The sequence below is a fragment of the Sorghum bicolor genome, chromosome 6 (genome assembly GCF_000003195.3).
Source record: "Sorghum bicolor cultivar BTx623 chromosome 6, Sorghum_bicolor_NCBIv3, whole genome shotgun sequence".
NCBI lineage: Eukaryota > Viridiplantae > Streptophyta > Magnoliopsida > Poales > Poaceae > Sorghum > Sorghum bicolor.
Window position 1 is genome coordinate 50,108,966 of NC_012875.2, and position 22,213 is coordinate 50,131,178.

Here is a 22,213-nt window from a genome sequence, read left to right on the forward strand (position 1 = left end):
AGTATCGAAATCCGAAATCTTTTACGGAACTAAACAAGGCCTGGCTACATTTGGATGACCATTTAGAGAAGCCATTGGAGGGTAGTTTTTCACTAAAATTGCTATTCCTAGCATTTAGGAAGAATATACAAAATCTCTTGGTGAAAGGTACATATGTCTATTACCTTGTCTTTTATTTTGTATAAAAATAGCCACAATACACTCTATTTTATGATAGAGGGAGTATCTCTAAATATATATTTTCCCTGTATACGATTTAGACGTCGTTTTAGACAAAGCTTGGGTCAAACATTAGGAATATAAATCATCAAAAACCTTTAAGTTATTGAGTTGCAAACTATATGAATAGATTTGTCTTGAAAATTATTTTATAAAAGTATACATATATTATTTTTTTTCTAAATGCTTTTATAAAAATAAGAGATTAAAATTATGTTTTTGGAGACCGTGCTTATCCTAAAGGATATCTAAATTATATACGAAGAAGTATATACACTGCTGGATTAATAATGTCGTACGCGCATAGGATACCCCCAACTTTCGTTTGGAAGATTTTTTTAAATGATCTTTCCTTTAGAAACAAACTCGATCGGGACTTGCGCTGGAGTCGGAATCCAACAAGGTATCTTGCACGATTCCGACTGTCAGCAGGGCCGCCGATCAAACTAAAATTCGTTTTCAATAAGGTTTAGATTAAATATAGGAATATAAATTATCAAAAACTTTTAAATTGTTGAATTTATAAATGTAAAATTTATATAAATAGATTTATCTTAAAAAAATAATTTTATAAAAATATATAAATATATATCATTTTTTCTAAATATTTTTTATAAAAATAAGCAGTTAAAGTTGTATTTTGGAGACCAATACCGTTGTGCTAAATAGCTTTTGAGTCGTATACAGAGGGAGTATATATTTATAGCTGAGGGTGGGTACTAGGCAATAATAAGCCTCCAAGATCAGATCAATTCTCGCTCTACTAGTCTGATCTGCGGCCGCCCCCTACAGCCTTGCCTTTGGCGTAGCGTCGTCCAGGAAGAAGAACCATGGTGGAACACGCAGACGACGCTAGTAAATTTGGATCGTCCATGTCGCCGTGTTTTCCTTTGCTCGTTTTCCACCACCATCCTAATAACGGCCAAGAGGACAACGAAGACGGCGAGATGCTGATGTTCAGCATATCCAAACAAAGCCTGCACACGAACATGAAGCGTGGACTTCTTCTAGCTGCAGGAGGCGGCGGCAGCAGCAGCAGCAGCATGTGCTGGGCCACGCCACAAGGATGGATGCTCCTCATCACCCAGTGCCATGATGACACCGACGATGACGACGATGCGGCGGTGTCTTCGGCTTGTCTATGGAACCCTCTCACCGGCGACAAGTTTCCCTTACCGGATATCACGGAGGAGGAGCACAGGTTCCCACAGGCCTGCAAGTGCCTGCTCTCCCACAAGGACCCAACACGTCCTGGCTGCGTCGTCGTGCTCTTCCATCCTTCCACGCCTGACATGTGGTACTGCCAGGTCATCGTCGACAATAACGACGACAAGACCAGTACCCGTTGGAGATGGAGGCATTACTCATATGACATTGGTAACTACAATTTACCGGAGGCATATCGCCCTCCAACGAAGATGGTGATTTGGGAGGTTGCTGCGTTCCAAGGGAGGCTCTATTTCATCAATTCATTTACAGACATGTGCGCCATCGATTTCACAAGCAGCAAAGACCACCCTGTGTTCCACTATTTCGAAGCACACAAGGTTGATTTCCCCGAAGGGATGTGCTTCGGGGCGGCCTGGCTGCTCGACTGCGACGACCAGCTCTTCCTTGTCGACGTCTCGTTCGTCGGCGTCGATCCTCACGATATTGGCGCCATCCGCGTGCACAAGATGGACTTCTCGTCGTCGTCGTCGACACCCAGCAACAATCCTCCTCGTTGGCACAGTGTCCGTGACATTGGAGATGCCGTGTTCCTCCTGGAGGACACGGGCTTGGCAACGCCCTGCCAGGCGAGCCTTCACGGACTGAAAGGAAACCAGGTCTACTTCATGAAGAATTTCGTGGAAGATGATGCTGATCTGTGTGTTTTTGACTTGGAGTCGGAGTGCCAAGAGATTACCCGTGTCCACCATCTTGACGGCTTGCTTCTCCACCGCAGACCGTTCTGGATTGTGCCACCAAGCTAGAAGGTGTTATGTAATCATATTTTGCAGCAAGTGCAGGGACAAAGCGATACAAGCAAATTGTATCTACCTATCTATCTAGTTTATATACAAGTCGTCTCGTCTGGTCTTCCTCTATCAAGCCTTTGTACCTTTGACAATGTGTTTTCTATATTACATATGATTTGCGTTTTGCTTGTGTTATGTACTTACGTGCTATATAAAAAAAAGACACATATGCTAGAATTCAGTCACGCTGCATTTGTACACGCTGCTTCGGTCCCGAATATAAATCCTGGTCCGTTAAGTTTTGTCAGAATGAAAGGAGAAGCGGTGGCAATTGGCGAGATAGATGGCGACGATTGCTGGGCCGCTGGTTCCATGTTAATCGACATGTGGAGGAAGGGCAGGATGCCATCATCCCACCAATACACTTTAGGGCCCGTCACAGAAGTTCCTAGCACCCTGAATCCCGGATCCTGTATTGTTCCATGAGGAATCCAGTTTTTCTTTTTTTTTTTGAAGGAAATCCAGCTCCCACTTGAAGCCTTGAAGGGATTGAATTCTTCCACAAATAATGACAAACAAGACTAGTGTGCTCAGTTTTTTTTAAGAGAGTACAATGCTGAGATTTGTATGAATAACAGACTTTTATTCACGCATTTCATTTGGAACGCGGGATATTTTGACTGTTCCTGCGGTTTTTCTGTGAAATCCAACTGTAAAATTCTTGCACGATTCGCCCTTTATGTTTCATGGATGGATACTCTCTCAGCATAAAGCTCACGGAAAATTGAATGAAAAGATATACCACAATATATTTCTCTCCGGCAAGAGCATTACACGGTTACAACTTGCAACAGATTTGAACTCAAGTATAGTACAAAGCAGGGCCATGGACTAGCCTCTGGATCCAATCCAAAGAACTGTGACAGAACAAAGTAATAAAACCAAAAAAAAAAACAAGCAATTCGTGTGAGCGCGCGAGATCGATCGATCACAGCATGGGGAGGACCATCTGGAGCAGGGGAGCCTGCCGGGACCGCCGCTGCCGCGCCTTGAACTTCCTGATGGCCGCCTTGAGCACCCGCCTCCACCCCTCCTGAACCCCGCCCAAAGCAACCAGTGGGAACCCGCGTGATGCTCATGAAGATTTCAGCAAAGCTTAATGAAGGCAAGTGGCTACTACCTTCGCGGGGGAAGGCGCCGGCGGCGAGAAGTCGAGCCTGGCCCTGCCGCCCGTGTCGTGGAGGTCGAGGAAGGACCCATCTCGCCGCAGCCGCCTGCGCCTCCACCTCGACTTCCCGCTGCCGCCGGCCGAGTCCTTGAGCCAGCCGCCGGCCCGCGCCCTGCGCTTCGGGTTGGCGATGAGGAAGTCGGTCGAGGAGTTGGCCGCCTCGGCCTCGCAGCACGCGCCGCCGCGCGGGACCTTGTTGAGTGGGGACCAGATGCCGCTCTGGGAGTAGTCGAAGTCGAACGCGGAGGGGTCCGGGAACTTGCCCAGCAGCTCCCGCGACATGGACGCCTCCAGGTACTCCACCGTCACCACACGCTCGACTACCACCACGCGCGCCGCGCCGCCGCCGCCGGCTCCGGCGTTTTCCTCGGCTGTGCTACTCATGCCGATCACTTGTGGGGAGGCCTCTCGACTTTGGGAGTGGGACAGTAGTGGGTGTGGAAACAGAGGAGGATGTGAGCGCGAATGTGGGAAGGGGAGAATAGAAGGGAGCAGTTCGCTGCGAAAGTAACCGTTGGGATCGCTTTGGCATTGGCGGGCACACTTGACCGTTGCCATCTGGATCGCTGGGTAACTCTGCTTCTGACGAGTGGGGTCGGTCCTTTGTTTGCAGAAAGGGAGCTAGGCCTGTGAACTTGGCGAGAGGGCCATGTGCGTCGATGGTACTACTGCTACAGGCTACAGCAAATGAATTTCTCGCGTGGAAGTATACCGTGCTAATATAACGTGCACGTGCTTGTCCGTTGGAAAAATCATGTGATCGTGAGCCTGTGTGCGTAGGTAAAAAGGTTATTGGAACGATTATAAAGCAACTTTTTGATATTGGACCTGTTTGGTTCCACCAACTAAATTTTAGCTAGCTAAAATTATTTTAGCTACTCTTGGGTGACTAATGGAACTAAACTATTTTAGCTCTTTTTAGTCAATGTGTTTGGAACTTTAGCTACTAAAGTGACTAAAGTTTAGCTAGCTAAAATTTAGTTGGTGGAACCAAACAGGGCCTTTATTTTCAAAAATGATAGATTTTATTTGCCTTAATTACGGTGGCAAATTAGATTAACCAGTCATTGCAGATTAGATTAACAAAGTAACTTCAACCACTGGTTGTTGTCGAGACTATTTTTGAATTTGTATAGCAAAATTTTTTAGAATTTGTATAGTAAAAAATAGGCTACAATAGATGTGTTTTTGGTTTTATAAAATCATCCCTTAATTTTTTAAAATGGTAAGGCTGTTGGGATCTTTTCTTTTTATTTTTTTTCTATTTTACAAAATAACTAAATAATAGAATTTGTCTACTAATTTTAGTCAAATTTTTGGAGTTGCTCCCCCGTTCAATAGAGTTATAGACGGTTCCTCCGCATAGTACCTAGCAGCCGTTTTTACGTAGTCAATCAAAATAAATTAGGAGTCAATGAATCCATTATTTTTTTTTTGCTGGCTACGGCTCCTTTATGCATAGAAAGGAAGTCATTTAGAGTCGTGCCAAATCTAAAAATCTAAAGCAATTTCTGTCTTCTGTGATATACGATCGAGAAAGTGAAAGTGTTGTGAAACGGCACTTGTGCTATCTTTTCTGCCAGTCACGAATACACAAATACGTTTTGACCAAGATTTGATCAATCTGTTGAAACTCTGCCTACAACTGCTTTGAAATTATTTTAAAATTTATGTGTAGATTTGTGTCCGAAGGTGTACTTTTAATTTCATCATACATTGATTAGATAATATATAAATATTTCTTGACATTATAAGTAGCCAAGAACAACAGTAATGTACCAAAAAAAATTAGTAGTAACTTAATCTAGACGAACAATCACAAACATATAATAAGACACCAAAATCACGAATACCCATCCCGTAAGGCCTTGTTTAGTTCGCAAAAAAATTTTCAAGATTTTCCGTTACATCGAATCTTTGGCGCATGCATGGAGCATTAAATATAGACGAAAATAAAAACTAATTGCACAGTTTACCTGTAATTTGTGAGATGAATCTTTTGAGCCTATTTACTCCGTGATTGAACAATGTTTGTCAAATAAAAACGAAAATACTACGGTGGCCAAAAACCAAAATTTTTTAGAAAAAACATTTTTTTTCCGAACTAAACAAGCCCTAAGTTCCATATCATCGCCGTATCAGAGCCTGAAAGTGAGCGTCGGCCGCCTGCCTCACTTGGCACCGTTCTTGTTGGTCCCCTTCCCCGCGCCGTTCGGCTTTGCGGCGCCGCCGGGGCCTTTCTTGTTAGCCTGGTCGCGAGCCGCGGCAGCTGGCAACTTCTTCTTGTACTGCTTCTTGGTGGCCGGCGTCGACGCCTCCATGGCCTTGGACGACGGCGCCCAGGCTCCTGCTGCCGCTGCAGGCTTCTTGCCGGCTGCTGCGTCCTCTTTAGAAGTCTTGGTTTTGCCAATCACGTCGCCGGGGTCGTTACTGTCGAGCACCGTCCATGGGTTGAAGCTGGCATGTATTCCCGCCATGTCGTGCGAGTGCGAACGGATCAAGTCGAGGTGGTCCGACGACGACGTGCGTGCGTGGCTGGAGACACGGAGGCCGCGGCCGGTGATTTCGATCAACAGGATGTCGCGTGGACTCGGGAGAGATTGATGCTTGTTTGGCCCAGGCGATTAGTATTTATGGACCGTAGAGGCCGAGGAGCCGTGAGCGGAAACGAGAGGCGGACGAGGACTAGACTCCGATTCGTAGTACTACAACAGTCCCGTTTAATGGAAATCACGCTAGAGTAAAAATCCCTCGGCGTTGGCATACAGAGACAAGGCGAGTTGAAGAAGTAATTTCAGAGACACGTATTTTATATGCTTCCGGGTTTGCTTGGGTTTATCGGCACTGCTTTTAATTTCAGTTATAGAACAGTGTTTTTCTATCAGAACAAATCAGCATTAACAGCTGAATAATTTAAATTTGGGTTGGGTTTTTTGCACTCATCAAGCATTTGAATATAGTAACATAAGTAGAATTATCTCTGAAACGTGATTTCCTTTCCGCTAACTTGCTTAACCTATTTCATATATACATTAGAAAAATGATAATATTAATTACAACTCTTTTAGACCAGTGAACAAAAAAAAAAGGTCATAATGCAAACACGAGCCCAAACTTTAACCAGCTTCACAAGAACTTTAGACCAAACGAGTAACTGAGTAAGCTAAAATAGTTTAAAGTTTTAGTTTATAACTTTAGCCAACTAATTTTAGACCACATGATCTTAATGCAAACACAAGCCCACGATCCTATTAGCAATCAGAGCTCTCAACTAGCACCTTAATTTCTGGATTCAACTTCTATGTGGGCGAGAATTTAAGGTAGACAATATCAACATCGAATGTGCGCTACTGATTGAGCGTTTTAATTCTCTAAAAAAAGACATCTTGTACCACACTACGTATTCAAATGAATCCATGCCTAGCATACGCATTTCCAAGAGTTTCCAAAGCCTACTCCCAATTTTGATTTGTTGGGAAGATTGAAAAAACCTACTCTACAACAACTCTCTATCTTAACTCCTAATCTTCCCACACATGGGAAAATGATCCAGCCATGCAGAAATATTCAATCCGGAGGTGGAAAGATGTGTGTGTGGGTGGGTGGGGGGGGGGGAGAGAAGATGAGTAGAAGTGTAGAACAAATTTCTCAGTATCGTGGCATAGCTGAGCTTAGAAGTGTAGAAGTGTAGAACAAATTTCTACCTCCGGTTGCGAACAAATTTCTCAGTATCGTCGCTTCTTTGAACGCAAGGTGCTTCAAAGAAGCGACGGCGCCGGTTGCTGAGCTGCTGCAACTCATCAAAATGGAGGCGGATCGCTGGATTGATGCAGGGGCACTGGGGTTAAGGGCGCTAGCTGATCGTTAAGAGCCTGAACTCCGTCTTTTTGCACTTGATAGTTACTTTAGAATGTAGCCTCAAGATCCCCCGGCTAAGCCGGTCTTTTTGTACTCAAACTATTTCCTTCTTAATACAATGATACACAATTCTCTTGCGTATTCGAGAAAAAAAATGTATAGAGAGAAATAAACTATATAAGTTTTTTTTCAAATTGGAAACTTTTACGTCATATTGTCCTCTATATGTGATCTATACGTGACACTGAAATGTGAACTATTTCTCGTCAAATTCTAGGTCCCCACTGGATATGCGTGCAGGACGAAATTGGTACATTATATTCCACATTCACTATTATATCTCATAATTTTCTTTATCGGATCTTAGAACCAGGTACGGATCATTAAGATATTGATATCTATCTCATGACATATCAAAAATCTGAATTTTTAAGAATCTGGATTCAGATACCGTCGGAAATTAAATGTTCGAATTCAGCTATGGATTAACTATCCAAATAGTGTTTTGACCATTTTGAGATGGACAGATCTCGGAAAATATATGTGCTTGTGTACATGTGGTTTGTGTCAGTGTGTCATCCTTCTGATCCTTGTAACCTTGAATTTCAATACGGAGGTTTTGAGTTGACTTGAGTCAGAAGGAGTAATGTGTACCGATTGAAATATTGCTTAATTCGCGAATATAAAGATATTTCTATAAGTATAAACAGAGTTATTGTATATTTAAGGGACTTACTAAAATTTAGGTGTCTAAATCTTAGTTTTCTTTTAGGCAACGGTTGCATATATTTATATTAAAAAGTCGCGTGGGACAAAATTGCAATTAAAAAAAACCGTTAGACAAAATTATAAACTCGACAAAATCTTATTTGGATTGACACAAAGACAATTGATATTTTACAATTATTTTTATAGTCTGACAAGGATAAAATTTGGTAATTGTGACACAAAGACAAATAACAAATTATAAAAATAATAATTTACTTGTACTGATTGGTGGTACATAAGGGTGTTGTCTGAAATCATTTTAAAATTCAAAAACCTGAAATATAGGAGAAGTGACATTTAAAATAATCTTATTTTTCTTTAAAATAAGACACCTGTTGACGCGGCGCGAATATTGATTGTCAACACTACTACCTATTTTAGAAACACGATACGCCCATTGTTTTCATTATGTTCAGTTGAAGGCATCAATTAATCAACTCCAAACAATCCAACTACTGTACTGCATTCACCCAGGCCTTGTTTACTTCCACCCAAAAAATCTAAAATTTTTTAAGATTTTCCGTTACATCGAATCTTTAGACGCATGCATGAAGTATTAAATATAAACAAAAAATAAAAACTAATTGCACAGTTTGTTCGGAATTGACGACATAATTCTTTTGAGTCTAGTTAGTCTATGTTAAACAATAATTACCACAAATAAACGAAAATGCTACAGTGTCACGAAATATTTCCCTTCACGAACTAAACAAGGCCCCAGTCACTGACATTGACTCACGTTAAAACTAAGGTCTTGTTTAGTTCGCATTTTTTTTGTTTTTAGCTACTGTAGCATTTCGTTTTTATTTGACAAACATTGTCCAATCACGGAGTACCTAGGCTTAAAAGATTCATCTCACAAATTACAAGTAAACTGTACAATTAGTTTTTATTTTCGTCTATATTTAATACTCCATGCATACGACCAAAGATTCGATATGACGGGGAATCTTGAAAATTTTTGCGAACTAAACAAGGCCTAAAGCACCAATGTTACTAAGGCCTTGTTTAGTTCTCGAAGGAAAAAATTTCGCGATACTGTAGCACTTTCGTTTGTTTGTAGTAATTATTGTCTAACCATTGACTAGCTAGGCTCAAAAGATTCGTCTCGTCAATTCCGACCAAACTGTGTAATTAGTTTTTGTTTTTATCTATATTTAATACTCCATACATACGTCTAAAGATTCGATGCGACGTAGAATTTTGAAAATTTTTAGATTTTTGAGTGGAAGTAAACAAGGCCTAACAAAGGTTTCCCTCTCTGAATTTCAGAAACCCAATAATAACGTACTACAATCAGCATAAACCAGGCCCCCTACTTCAGCGACGGGAACTCGGCAAGGTCGTACAGCCTCGGCGCGGGTGCGTCGTCGTCCTTCACTGCCGCACCATTGGCGTGCCGACCTCCCTGCTTCTGCTTCCTCGCGCTGCTGCCCTTCCCCTGCGCGCCCTTCTTCTTGCTGTCCGCCCGAGCTTTCGCGTTCGCCGCCGGCGGGGCGCTGTCGCACTGCTGCCTGTTCCTCATGATCTCCCAAGCGGAAGGGTAGGCTCTGCCGAAGAGCTGTTCGGTGAGGCTGGCAGGCGCTGCCTGCGGCTGCTCGACGCAAGTGTCCCCGGGGTCGTCGGTCTCCAGGAGCGCGAAGTGGTTGGCGCCCGCCGCCTTCTTGTTCTTGTTTGCCATGCGGTCGGTCGGGAGCGAGCGAGCTACAAGCCCTTTTTTCTGTCTGATGATGATCTGGTCGACGAGATCAGAAGATGCTGGCTTCTGCCTGCCTTCCTAGTTTGGCGTTGGACCGTGCTCGTGAATATATAATGTTGCGGTACACGCGTAGTTCGAGTCGGGTTCGGTCGCGCGAGCCAAGGAGAGAGGAGTCCGACGTCGTCGTGATACGGCTCATGTGCGTTGGCCTTTTCGGCCCATCACCTCACGATAGAGCAAAACCAGGTCCAGGTGTCGCTCACGTGGGCCGCATGCTGCCGCGTCAGACAGTTAGAACATGGCCCACTCTCGCATCCAAGTCACAACTGACAGTCTGACACACAGGCGGACTCTCTCGGTCACGCACGCACTCAGTCACGCGACTCGCCTTGCCTTGGCGTGCTGCCTGCTGCCGCCTGCGTGCGGCGTGCCCGTGCGGCCGTGCCGTGCCGAGCGACACTGAGATCAGAGACGACAAGCAAAGCAAAGCCAACGGAGTCGAGACCGCGATTACTAGGCACACTAGCTAGTTCGGGCAGCGAGCGGGGTGACGACGGCTAGCTATGGCGTGCTACTCCGCCGTCCTGCAGCATCCGCTGGGCTCCTCTCTCACGCCGTGCTCCGCCTCGCGAGCCCCACCACGCCTCCAGCGCGTGGGCGTGGCGGCAACCCCCTCGGTCGCCGCCTCCGCCCGCCCTCTTGCCCGCGTCAGGATCTCACCGCGCTGCGCCTACTCCGGCGGAGCCGGCGCCACCCCTGGTGGGTCTGAGGAGCTACCCGCAGCGGCGCTCCGGCGGGTCCTGGAGACGCCTGGTGCGCACCAGGCGCCCGCCTGCTACGACGCGCTGAGCGCACGCCTCGTCGAGCGCGCCGGGTTCAGGGCCTGCTTCACGAGCGGTACGTGCTCGATCTTTTGCCTCTACGGTGGCAGGGGGGTCACTTCTCGTTCTCACCATCCGAGACAAATCGCTTAGTCACACCCGCCTGCGATGCATTGCTGATAGGAAAGGAGGGTGCATGAATCTTCACTGAAAGTCACACTTTCCGCTGCAGGTTTCTCAATCTCTGCTGCACGACTTGGGTTACCAGATGTTGGTCTCATCTCTTACGGGGAAATGATTGATCAGGGGCGTCTAATTACTGAAGCAGTTTCAGTCCCTGTGATCGGTGATGCCGATAATGGTTATGGGAACTGTATGAATGTCAAGAGGACAGTGAAAGGATTTATTAATGCTGGTTTTGCTGGAATTATTCTTGAAGATCAGGTATGCTTATCAAATACTGCAGATAATGGTTACTAGTACATTTCTCGAAGATCACATTGGTTTTGGCTATCTCCTCTATCCTATGTTGAAATTACTGTTTAGAACTTGCAATTTCTGGACCCTAAAATGTAAGTGATGCAGTTGCAGCAATTGTTGTAGTTTGGACTCTAGAGTAGGATTCACATCACAATCAACCAGTGTTTAATTTCTCTATATATCAAATTGTTAAGCTATGTAACCTTTACTGGTTATGCGTGGCATCATGATAGCTCAGTTCTGTTCCCTTTCTTGAAGTTTCTTTTATGGTGATATGATATATAGCATTCTGAAGGTGTCACCAAAAGCGTGTGGACATACACAAGGAAGGAAGGTTGTCTCAAGGGAGGAAGCAATTATGCACATAAAAGCAGCTGTCGATGCCAGGAATGAGAGTGGCTCTGATATTGTTATTGTGGCAAGGACAGATTCTCGTCAAGCTTTGTCTCTTGATGAAGCATTATGGAGAGTAAGGGCCTTTGCTGATGCTGGAGCAGATCTTCTATTCATTGATGCCCTTGCCTCAAGAGAAGAAATGAAGGCATTTTGTGCTATCGCACCTGGAGTTCCAAAAATGGTTAGATATGTTCTATGCATCAGCATTTTCTGGTTTTCCATATACTTGCAATGCCTTCATCATACTCTGACTCTCCTGCAGGCCAACATGTTAGAAGGCGGTGGTAAAACTCCTATACTGAGCCCTGTTGAACTGGAAGAAATAGGTTATAAAATCATAGCCTATCCATTATCTCTGATTGGTGTATCAATGCGTGCAATGGAGGTTTGTTTTTCATTTATATATGTGAATAGGATGATTCCTTTTTATTTATACATGTTATTATTTCATTGCACGATTAACTGCATCCCAAGGGATGCACATTATATTGAATGCCATTAGCATTTGGGCAAAACGAGGGATATCTTTCGAAAAAAAGGAGGCATCAGCATTTGTGTATGCATGTGATGACCTTGTGGCATAGAAGCAAGCATGAGCCCTTGTGTAGTTGTTAAATTTGCTGTGCAGATATTTGCTCAATTTCCACAGTGAACTGAACTGTGTAAAGATGCATGACCTGCAATTCTGCACTCTGCAGGATGCTCTTATTGCTATAAAGGGTGGTCGCATACCTCCTCCAAGCAGTTTGCCATCATTTGAGGAGATCAAGAATACTCTTGGGTTCAACCACTATTATGAAGAAGATAAACGATATGCGGTGACACCAGCCCAATCATTTTACGGGACTGGTATGGAACTTAGGACTTCATTCTACGTTGAATATGAATGAATTCATTTAACTTGCAACTCCTCAATTGTAGGCTATGATAATTATACAAGTGAACCGAAAAATCCAGGAGATTCCAGGTCCAGGGCTGAAAAACCACAAGAACCTGTTATTGACATATTGCCTCAGCTCTATGATATTGGTTCCAGTGGCAGCAGAGGACCTTCAACTGGAATGTGGTCTCGAACTCTTCGACTAAAGGTTACAGGAAGAGATGGAGTCCTCAAAATTGATGCCAGGATACCTGTAAGTAATCATTTGCTTGACTCCGGTGTTCAGTATCTGGTAGTGAGATTGAAATTTCGATAAACTCACTTAAACTGACAGCTTGACATGGGACATACATGTTCTCAGTTGCTATATTGTTTCTTACTCCTATTTTCTGCAAATATCCTGTAATCTACTAACTCAAATACCAATTAAATGGTTACTCCCTTTAACTTCCCTTTTCTACCACAGGCTGGGTTCTTAGAAGGGATGACAAGAGTTATTCCAGGTTTGTATTATATTCTTAACCAAACCATGATTCTGTAGATGTGGCTGTATTTTCCAAAGAGAAAAAGGGAATCTGTAGATGCACTTGTTTTATGTTTCATGTGGCAATCTTCTTTTGGACATTATGCAGGCTTGGCTGGAGCTAATATCATGGAAAGGCTTCGGAATGCGCCTATTGATACAGACAACCCCCAGAATGGTCAGATACTGCTTGATTTTGAGGACGCTATGGGAGATAGGATCCAGGTGTTTATTGCATGAGCTGATTGTGCTGTCTTTGCTGGAATGCTCGTACACAGCAAACTCTGAAAGCATGGGTGTTACAAGTACGATCAGGGTACATGCATCTTGCTATTTAGTGCAATCCTATCTAGCAGTTGGATTAGATAATTTGGACATCAATTATGCCCGAGCAAACTAGTATTTACAAATGACAGACTTGTTCCTATTCATTGAGGCTGGATGTACATCATTGGGATTCCATTAAAACACAGCTGGGGACTGCAGGATAAGTTTCTCCGTAGCCTTGTTTCTGTGTTGAAAAAATCCTGAAGTTGATTGGAAATAAAGAAGTAAACTCTTGTTGAGTTATGAAATACATCATCTTTGGCTCAACTTATGATAGTACCAAACAACAGTGACTGTCATCGACCCATATCTGAATCTCGCGGGGTCGTCCATTATACCCTAATACTTACTTTATATACCCTGTTTCTGTTGTAATCCTTCTCTATGTTACACTTTTTCTGCCAGCCAAGTGTTTTTCTCTCACGTTAAATCAGCGAACAGTACTTTCAGTCATGAGTTTTTACTTTTTAGACAAGCGAACAAGCTCTAAGATGGGATCCTGATTCGGTGATTCATTAACACTAGTATATATACACAACCGAATAACTGCATATTCACCGGCAATTTCCCTGCTGAGCTTGACGCGCTCCTTGTACTGCTCTAGGCTAGCTTGAGCTGCCATGCTTCATCAAGCATATCCAACGGATCCTGGCCGTCGTTGCTCCTTGCCTCTTTCCAGCCTCCTGGGAGGCAGCCAGTTGGGTTTCAGCAACCTTGACTACACCCGTGCTCGGCATGGCCTCCATGGTTTCCAGCAGCGTTTGCCTCGATGGCCTCCAGGGAGCGGCCGTCCTATTCCTCCATCAGACCATCACTCGGCGGGTCGTTCGGCGCCTGATACTTCAGAGTTCATCCGGGCTCCCTCGCCCTCGTCACAGCTGGGGTTCTTGCTCTCCTTCCTCGTCATGCTTTCGCGGCATCGTCATCATGGCCAGTCTCGTCGCAGCTCCAGCGCAGGACCGGGGCCGCCACGTGGCAGACACCCCTGCCCAGGCACAGGCACCCCACGGCGCAGCGTGACGCCTCGATCGACGCGCCGGTACGCGCGCTCCGCAACGGCCAGGATGGACTCTCCGCAGCTGCGCATGCAGCTGGCGCGACCTCGGCGGCGGCGTCTTGGTGTTGCTCTCGAAGGTCATCCTCGTCCTGCAAACGCAGCTCGTGCATCCGAAAAATCGCAGACGAGAGCACATGATGAAGTTGGACGATGCTGCGCCGTGCAGCGTGCAAATTGCACCTTGGGTGGGGTCAGGGAGACAGGTGAGGAAACGAAGCGGGCCGCGCCATGTGGCTAGTGTGTTGCCCGTGTGTGATTTTTGCGTCCGCTCACCGGCAGGTAAGTGTAATCACGGCTGCACAGAGCTTGGCCGTGGGCGTGGCAGTCGGAGGCCTGGACGGCTACCGCTACCGACGCCGAGCGTTGTGCTTCCGGGCAGGAGCGGAACTGCGTCAACACATGCTGGCCAGCTTTCGTGCCAGGGAGGCTGGGACTATCACAGGTTTTGGCCTCGAAAACGGGCTTTCCTGGACTCACAGGAACCAAAATAGCTCGGGTATTTTTGAATACGTATAAAGCGGTCCATCACGAAGGATGCAACCAAATCATCGAAAACGGGATTTCCAGGATTTACCCTGGAAACAGAACATAATCTCTGGTATTTTTTTAAGACAGCTGCTCCATCACGAAGGATGCAACCAAGCAACCAAAGGATCTAGCTGGTTGCAGGTATCAGTGGAAGCAGCTCTGCACTCCTGAACTATGTCCTCTGTTGACACAACTTGTCAGGCATCAAACCAACAGAGATTATAATCCAAGATGTTGATAATTACTCGACATCAGATCACAAAACACTTGATAAGGTGCAATAAGTTCCCTCACTCATTCAATTGAGTGGCAAAACTTCCGACAAGGTGAAAAGGACAGGTATGTAATCAACAGCCCCCAATAGTACTCAAACTTGCAAACAAGTGCTTTGCCTTATCGCCAGGATATCGCAGAGCACGAATAAAACCTAACATCCAGTATGGAAACGACACTCACAAGTCCAACCATAGTATGGAAGAAAAAAAAAGGAGCAATACTCTCATGTGCCAGATAACCTTTGGAAACACCACACTCAATTGCAAACTGGAGATAGTTTGTTATGGCTTTCAAAGTTAGGAGATAATGCCTTCGGTCAGTGATAATGCAGCAAGCTGATTGGTCGGGGTGTTTGGGTTTTGCTGATGGGCCACATTGCGTAGAACATCCATCGCCTCAGCAACCTTGGACTTGAGAGCATCAGGGGACTCGAGCAGGTGCAGGACCTCAGTCTGATCCATCTCCAAAAGCATTCCAGTGACCTTTGCTGCTTGGTTTGGTTCCAGTTGCTCAACCAGTGGGTATAGATTTTCACCAAGTATCTAGATGAAAAACAAAATGTTCATGATAAGCAAAAAAGAATTAACATTATAGGATAAAAAAAGTATCAATGCAGTAGCTGTTAATGTTTTTAAACCTATACAAAACAATCAGCAGAAGCAGAAAGGCTACTGCAGTACTACACCACCATACAGATCCAAGTTAACTTGATATTTTAAGGTCAAAACGGATGATAAACCAATCAACTGAAAACCAAGTTCTAGATACTATTGACTATGCAGTAGAAGTTGACACCAAACAGGGACATACCGTTCTTTGCTGCTCAGGATTAGCATTTGCAAGGGCAGAAGTCAGAGTCCCAATTTGGGCGGCCGGTGATACGGCTGCATCTCTCACAGGGAAGCCTCCCATATCATATGCCTGGATCATACCTCCAGCAACCCCTGGCATCGCTGGAGCTTCAGGCATGTTGCGACCAGTTGGATAACGGTACATCCGTCCGCGCGGAACAATCTGAGAATCATAACAAGATACATCACTTCATTTTCACTCTCCCATGGAACAATAGCCAGAACTGTCCCATCCACCGGATAGCACAAAGGTGTAGATGTCGGGAGAAAAAGGAAGCATGGTGGAAAATGAGCACCACAAAGGACTGGACATAACTGGCTAACAATCTAAGTGAATCAAATTTTCTACCATGTTAACCATTTTCCAGTGACAGTAGCATCCTAACCACCCAAGTATAACTGTGGAAATTTGATGGGAAAATACCTGCTGCTGAAATGGTGGCACAGGTTGCTGGCCCTGGGCTCCAGCTCCACGCCTCATACCTGGGCGTGGACCCTGTTGGCCCTGTTGGACAACCGGAACGAAATAATTTGGCATATGGGGACCACCAGGCCTCATGCCTGGAACAAGCTGTTGCTGGAAACCAAATCCTGGCTGGAAGAAAGTGCAAATACCATCAATATCCATTTAGTTCAGCACATTAGCTAACATAATTAAAATGCTTCATGCAACATGAACAAAACAGGACTACCATAACAAACTGGTTGCCAAATGAAGAGATTTGCAAGTTGTTTCTTGCATCGAAACTAGGATTAATATAAAACAGGCCATATACAAGGAAAAAATAATGAACAATTGACACATGTTGCTAACCAACTGAAGGTGAGAGGACCATTATGTGCAACAAGCTTCATATGCCCCTTTAAGCACACAGAATATGATAGAAATTGTTAATTGTTAACCCAGGCTGCAAATACCAGTGCTGGTTGATCTTCACAAAAATTACTAATTCTCATGTTAAATGACTTCTTTTAGGGGAATATTCGCGTTTTAAAGGCTGTAGACAAAAAAATGACCACCAGGGGAAAGACCATCCTCACAGCATTGCTTTTAAAAAAAAACGTAGATAGGGATTTAATCTGAGGGTAATGTTAAAAGAGTGTTCATGGTACCTGAGGGGGTATCATAGCTGGCGGTGCTTGTCCATAGAAGAGTTGCTGAGGAGCCATAGGAGGGTACATTGGAAGCCGTGGGGCTAAAGTGGGTGTCATTGGTACTGCAGGGCGCATCTGAGAAAACTGTGCCTGGGTAATATAGGATTTGTAAATGTCAGCAAAATAATATGACAGATAGTCTGAGACTGCAACAATTTTGTAAATATTTTAACATATTACGCAAGGAAAATAATTTTCAAGAGCAGGTCATTTATCAATGAGTTTAGTACAAAAGAAGACATCATTATCAGAACAATAGGAGGCCAAAACCCTAAACCCTAAGCCATGCACACTAGTATGCCCCTTTAGACCAAACAAAATGTTTAGATTCTGAAGTCTACTTCAAAAAGTTCCAGAAGACATTTTAAGGTCGAAAAGAGCTTTTTTCTGGAGATATTACATTTTGAAGTTAAAAAAGATGAACACCTATTATATTGGAAATAGAGGTGATTCTTTATAAGGTCAATATTTGTTTGGTGCTTCAACATTGTCCGAGATCACAAACAGACAATCACTTCATACCTCTTCTTTCAATGAGAAGCTAATAATTTTATGTACCAAATCTATAGTAAACACTAAACACTCATGTCTATTTTCAAATTTGATATTACCACAAGAAATTCAGCTGTTAGGACACTTACCTGCAACATCGCTTTTCTATCTTCTTTGCGCTGTGCAAATGCAACATACAATGGTTTTCCAGATATCATTTTGCCATTCATTTCAGTTAACTGTAAAGAAAAGAAAAATATGTCAACCACATGTGACAGATAAAATAGATAATGCAAACTTCAGGAAGTGAACTTACAGCCTGAGATGCTTCCTCACGAGTTGAGAAAGCAACAAATCCAGAGCCTTTGCTGAGACCATTTTGGTCACGCATCACCTATTTCACAAATATAGTTAGTCAGCACATACCATCAAAAGACAAGAGGTAAAAGAGAAGGGAAATGATGATGGCAAAGCGTAAAAGTTGATCAAATCACCTTGTACGAAGTAATTTTGCCAAAGTTGGAGAACAACTCACGAAGTTGATCATCTCCAATGCTATCATCCAAGTTCTTGAGGTACAAGTTCAGTCCTTGATATTTGTCAGCAGCATCTTTCAAGCTTTGCTCAAATCTCCTTTTTAGTTCCATCTCTCTTTCTGACTTCTTCTGAGCTCTTCCAACATACCACTCTTTGTCATTTATCTTCTTACCATTAAGTTCCTGAACAGCACGGGAAGCTGCATCTGGATTCTCAAAATTGATGAAACCAAAGCACCTTGATTTACCATCCATGCCAATCATTACAACAGCACTTGTAATACTCCCATATTCACCAAATACTTTGAGTAAATCTTCCTTTGTGGTAGACTCGGACAAATTTTTCACAAAGACATTGTTAAATTTTGTCTTGTCAAAAGAATGATCTCTTTCTTGCTTGCGAAGAAAAGGTCCAACAAAAACAGGCTTATCATTTATAAGCATCCCGTTTAGACTTTTTATAGCATTCTGTGCAGCTTCTTCTTTTTCATACTGAACAAAACCAAAGCCTTTGGATTGGCCTGCTTCATCCATGGCTACCTTACATGAGAGAATGGTTCCAAATGAAGAAAAGGTCTCATGAAGGGTTTTATTGTCTATTGTCTTGTCAAGATTCTGGAGAAAAGACAAAATAATAAGTCATTAACCAAGCAGATTATTCTTGGATGACAATGTTGACTATATAAAGTTAGAAACTACTAGATGATCAAATACCTTTATGAAAATGTTAGCAGATCCACTCCTACGGCTGCTTGGGTCACGGTTTGAATACATCACCCTGATAGGCTTGTTGTTAAGAACAGCAAAGTTCAGCACTTCCAATGCTCTTGCAGCTGTAAAATGGAATAGTTAATCAGACATCGCAAGCCTTTTTGATACTAAGATAAGAAGTACCAATAGGCAAATTACAATAGTAAATGACACAAACAAGCTTTATGGTGTATGATACAGCGAGGTAAGACACCAGAACTAAACAGTAACTCCACTGTAAACCATATATTTAGCTCAGTTACCCATTGTCTTCCTTTAGGCCCATTTTCCACTATGCTGCACCTTATACTCTTTTAAGGGCTCAGAATTTCATTGTTGAATTTGAACTAAACCCTATGGCATTGTTGAATTTGAACTAAACACTATGGCATTGTTGAATTTGAACTAAACCCTCAGAATTTCAAGAGTGTTCTTCGTCTTATCTAAGGTTAGGGACATAGCCAAAGCCAAGTGAACTTTAGGGTGTGTTCGTTTCATGGATAGTTTTGCCTGTACTCAACCACATGAGTGAGCCTCGCCTTGCCAAACCAGGAAAGCCAAAATCACTATCTTACCGTGGCAAGCCAAACAATTCACCAGCACAGAACCCAAGGACAGCTTGCCTGGAACCAAGGGCGCGCTTCCACAGGATTCCTAGCCAGGCACGGCGAGGCCAAAAGCTCAACCAAGAACCAAACATGCCTCTAGGGAGCTGCTTGGTCCCCAGCCAGCGTTGGCCACGCCACAGCCACGCCCGATGTGGCGCCACCGCATCACACTAGACGACGAGCAGGAGCAGCAAATCGACAAGAGAAAAGTCTGTGATGGCCAAAACATGGACAAGAACCAAACAGCAGCTTTGGTTGGTGTGGCAGCCGCAGTTTAGGCATGATGTGTTTTGGCTGCCAACCAAACACGCCCTATGTATTTGATTAGGGCTGTTACATTCCTATTATGTCTACGTAATCTAACATCAGTTAAGAAAACACCTCAAGGCCAGCTGTATAGGACTTAGGACAACAAAATCCATCAGATTAGAAAGGTATAATTTTTTCCAGCATACAGCATACACAGGTCCATAATTACCTTGTAAACACAGCAAACAAAACTTGAAGAAAAATTTTAAGCAAGGCTGTCTTAAACCCCATAGTCTATAATTATACCATATCACAAGGCCCTAGGATATAAGAAAACTAATTGCCAGCCGCCCATATTCTCCCCTTGTATCAAACCAAAGGAATCTAGGTGACAAAATCACCCTTTACGGATATACCTAAAATAATAAATCCCAGGGGCATTGCACCAGGCAAGACATCCACTTCTGACAGAATGAATTATTCAACATTACCAAAATTAACAAACACAATCAATCCACCACCAACCAAGTACCTACTGAGGGGATCACTTGTAACGTGCACTTTACAGATGCCATCAGAATTATCGTGTCATATTTCACCCAAACCTAGCCCAATCTGATCAGGCCCCTATCCAACAACGCCCACATGTCGACGAATCCACCCACCCTGATGAATCAACAAGATAGAAAGGAAGGCCCCCACGAGGAGATCGCAACCATACCATCCAAGGGGTTGCTGAAGTTGACGTAGGCGTATCCGAGCGAGCGGCGCGAGGTGACGTCCCTGCAGACGCGCACCGACACCACCTGCCCGGCCTGGCTGAAGAGCTCGTACAGCTGCGAGTCCGAGACGGAGCCCTCCAGGTCGCCCACGTAGAGCGACGTGGTCGGGAGCGGCTGCGCCACGCCGACGCCGACGCCGACCGCTCCCGGTGAAACCACCGCGGGGACAGCGCCCGGGCTCCCATTCGGCACCGCCACCGCCACCGACGCCGCCGCCGCCGCCACTTGCGCCGCCATCGCCTCGACCAGAAATTTTTTTCAGATTTTTTTTTCGGAAACTAAACCCTAGCAATCGGATTGGTAACTCGCTCGATACTGATAGATCTCGCGGATTTGGGGATTTCTAATTTTTTTGGTAGTTTTTGGTTTGCGGGATACAAGAGGCCGCAGGCGGAGAGCACGCGGGGGGGGGACGACTCTCTCAACGAGAGGGCGAGGCGATGGGGGTGGGAGGTGGTTATAGGAGGAGAGAGAGGAGACGGAGCGGCGCCCGCGCCTAGGGTTTGGTCGCGCCAGTAACAGTGGGCTCGGCGCTCGTGCACCAGCTGGCGCCAGCACTGCCGTCTGGTCTGCTTGGTGGCTTGGTGCTCCAGGACCAGGTCCGCCCGGTAGTGCACCGGCTACGCGCGGGGACTCCGATGTGGCGGTGCCGTGCTGCGCGCTCTGTGCCTGTCTGCCTGCGCTCGCAGCGCGCGTGGTACCTTTGCTTTGCGATTGCTCGGCCTTTTCGCGTTCGGGGCCTCGGGGCGGTTGGATTCGTGGCACATTTCGCTCGCAGTTGGCATATTTCGCTCGCAAACCACAACTGGACTCTACACTGATCTTGCGTCGGGTCGGGTTGAATCTTGGCTAATTTTATTTGGGCCGGGCTGACCGAACGGCACCAGACCACCCCTGTGTTCCGTACGGGAAACTTTGCGTATCGTCCCTGGACACTACAAAATTTTCTCGGCCTAGGCCTTGTTTAGTCCCCAAAAATTTTGCAAAATGTTTCAGATTCCCCGTCACATCGAATCTTTAGACGTATACATGAAGTATTAAATATAGATAAAAATAAAAACTAATTGCACAGATTAGTCGGAATTGAAGAGACGAATCTTTTGAGCCTAGTTAGTCCATGATTGAACAATATTTGTCAAATACAAACGAAATTGCTACAGTGCTCATTTTGCCAAAAATTTTGGAACTAAACAAGGCCCTATTCGGCTGGCGTTTGTGCAGCCGCAGCTACCACCCCTTGATTCGCCTCTCTCACGAGCCACAACAGCTGATGACACCAGCCGTCCAGCTAGTATAGTTGTACGGTATCTGCATGCCACGAGAAGAGATGTTTGTTCAAGATTCAAAAAAAATTATGGTCGGGCTGCCAAGGCCCAGTTTTAGCTTTCCCAGGTTAGGTTCAAACTGGGTGGGAATCGTAGTCCCCGGTAAAATTTATTTTGCCTTCAAAACATGTGCTCTCACTCTCTCCTCCATTAGATTCGTTTTGATAACTCTCTTCTCCATTAGATTCGTTTTGAGAAGTATGCAAATATACATCTCAATGCAAAATTGTTTTAAGATGTGTATTTGCACACTTCTCAAAGCGAATCCAATGAGTAGGAGGGTGAGGACATGTGTCCTTAAAGACAGAAAAAACCGCATTCGTAGTCCCCCACCCCCTAGAACATGATTCGAAATACACATTTTTTCCATTTCAAAAGCTGATGATGAAAGTTTTTCAATAAATCATGCGTTCAGTTTGTATATCAAATCAAAAGGAAAAAAAACAT

The 22,213-nt window shown here is 44.5% G+C and overlaps 4 protein-coding genes across 4 annotated transcripts; 2 read left to right on the forward strand and 2 right to left on the reverse strand.

Annotated features, from left to right (window-relative positions):
• Window positions 840-2,289, forward strand: LOC8075899. Its single transcript, XM_002446710.2, has one exon. The coding sequence runs from the start codon at window positions 1,050-1,052 to the stop codon at window positions 2,190-2,192; it is 1,143 nt and encodes a 380-aa protein (XP_002446755.2). The 5' UTR covers window positions 840-1,049; the 3' UTR covers window positions 2,193-2,289.
• On the reverse strand, window positions 2,962-4,250 carry LOC8075900. The gene is made up of 2 exons (XM_002448086.2): window positions 3,358-4,250; window positions 2,962-3,270 (listed from the first exon to the last, which is right to left on the reverse strand). The coding sequence occupies exons 1-2, from the start codon at window positions 3,961-3,963 to the stop codon at window positions 3,166-3,168; spliced, it is 711 nt and encodes a 236-aa protein (XP_002448131.2). The 5' UTR covers window positions 3,964-4,250; the 3' UTR covers window positions 2,962-3,165.
• Window positions 10,127-13,405, forward strand: LOC8060218 (2,3-dimethylmalate lyase). Its single transcript, XM_002446711.2, has 8 exons — window positions 10,127-10,627; window positions 10,784-10,995; window positions 11,327-11,608; window positions 11,690-11,812; window positions 12,126-12,276; window positions 12,349-12,560; window positions 12,774-12,810; window positions 12,940-13,405. The coding sequence occupies exons 1-8, from the start codon at window positions 10,294-10,296 to the stop codon at window positions 13,068-13,070; spliced, it is 1,482 nt and encodes a 493-aa protein (XP_002446756.1). The 5' UTR covers window positions 10,127-10,293; the 3' UTR covers window positions 13,071-13,405.
• LOC8075901 (polyadenylate-binding protein 2) lies at window positions 14,975-20,907 on the reverse strand. The gene is made up of 9 exons (XM_002448087.2): window positions 20,381-20,907; window positions 18,767-18,885; window positions 18,011-18,667; window positions 17,833-17,910; window positions 17,666-17,755; window positions 16,983-17,114; window positions 16,294-16,464; window positions 15,829-16,032; window positions 14,975-15,560 (listed from the first exon to the last, which is right to left on the reverse strand). Exons 1-9 carry the CDS (start codon window positions 20,676-20,678, stop codon window positions 15,315-15,317), a joined length of 1,995 nt encoding a protein of 664 aa, XP_002448132.1. The 5' UTR covers window positions 20,679-20,907; the 3' UTR covers window positions 14,975-15,314.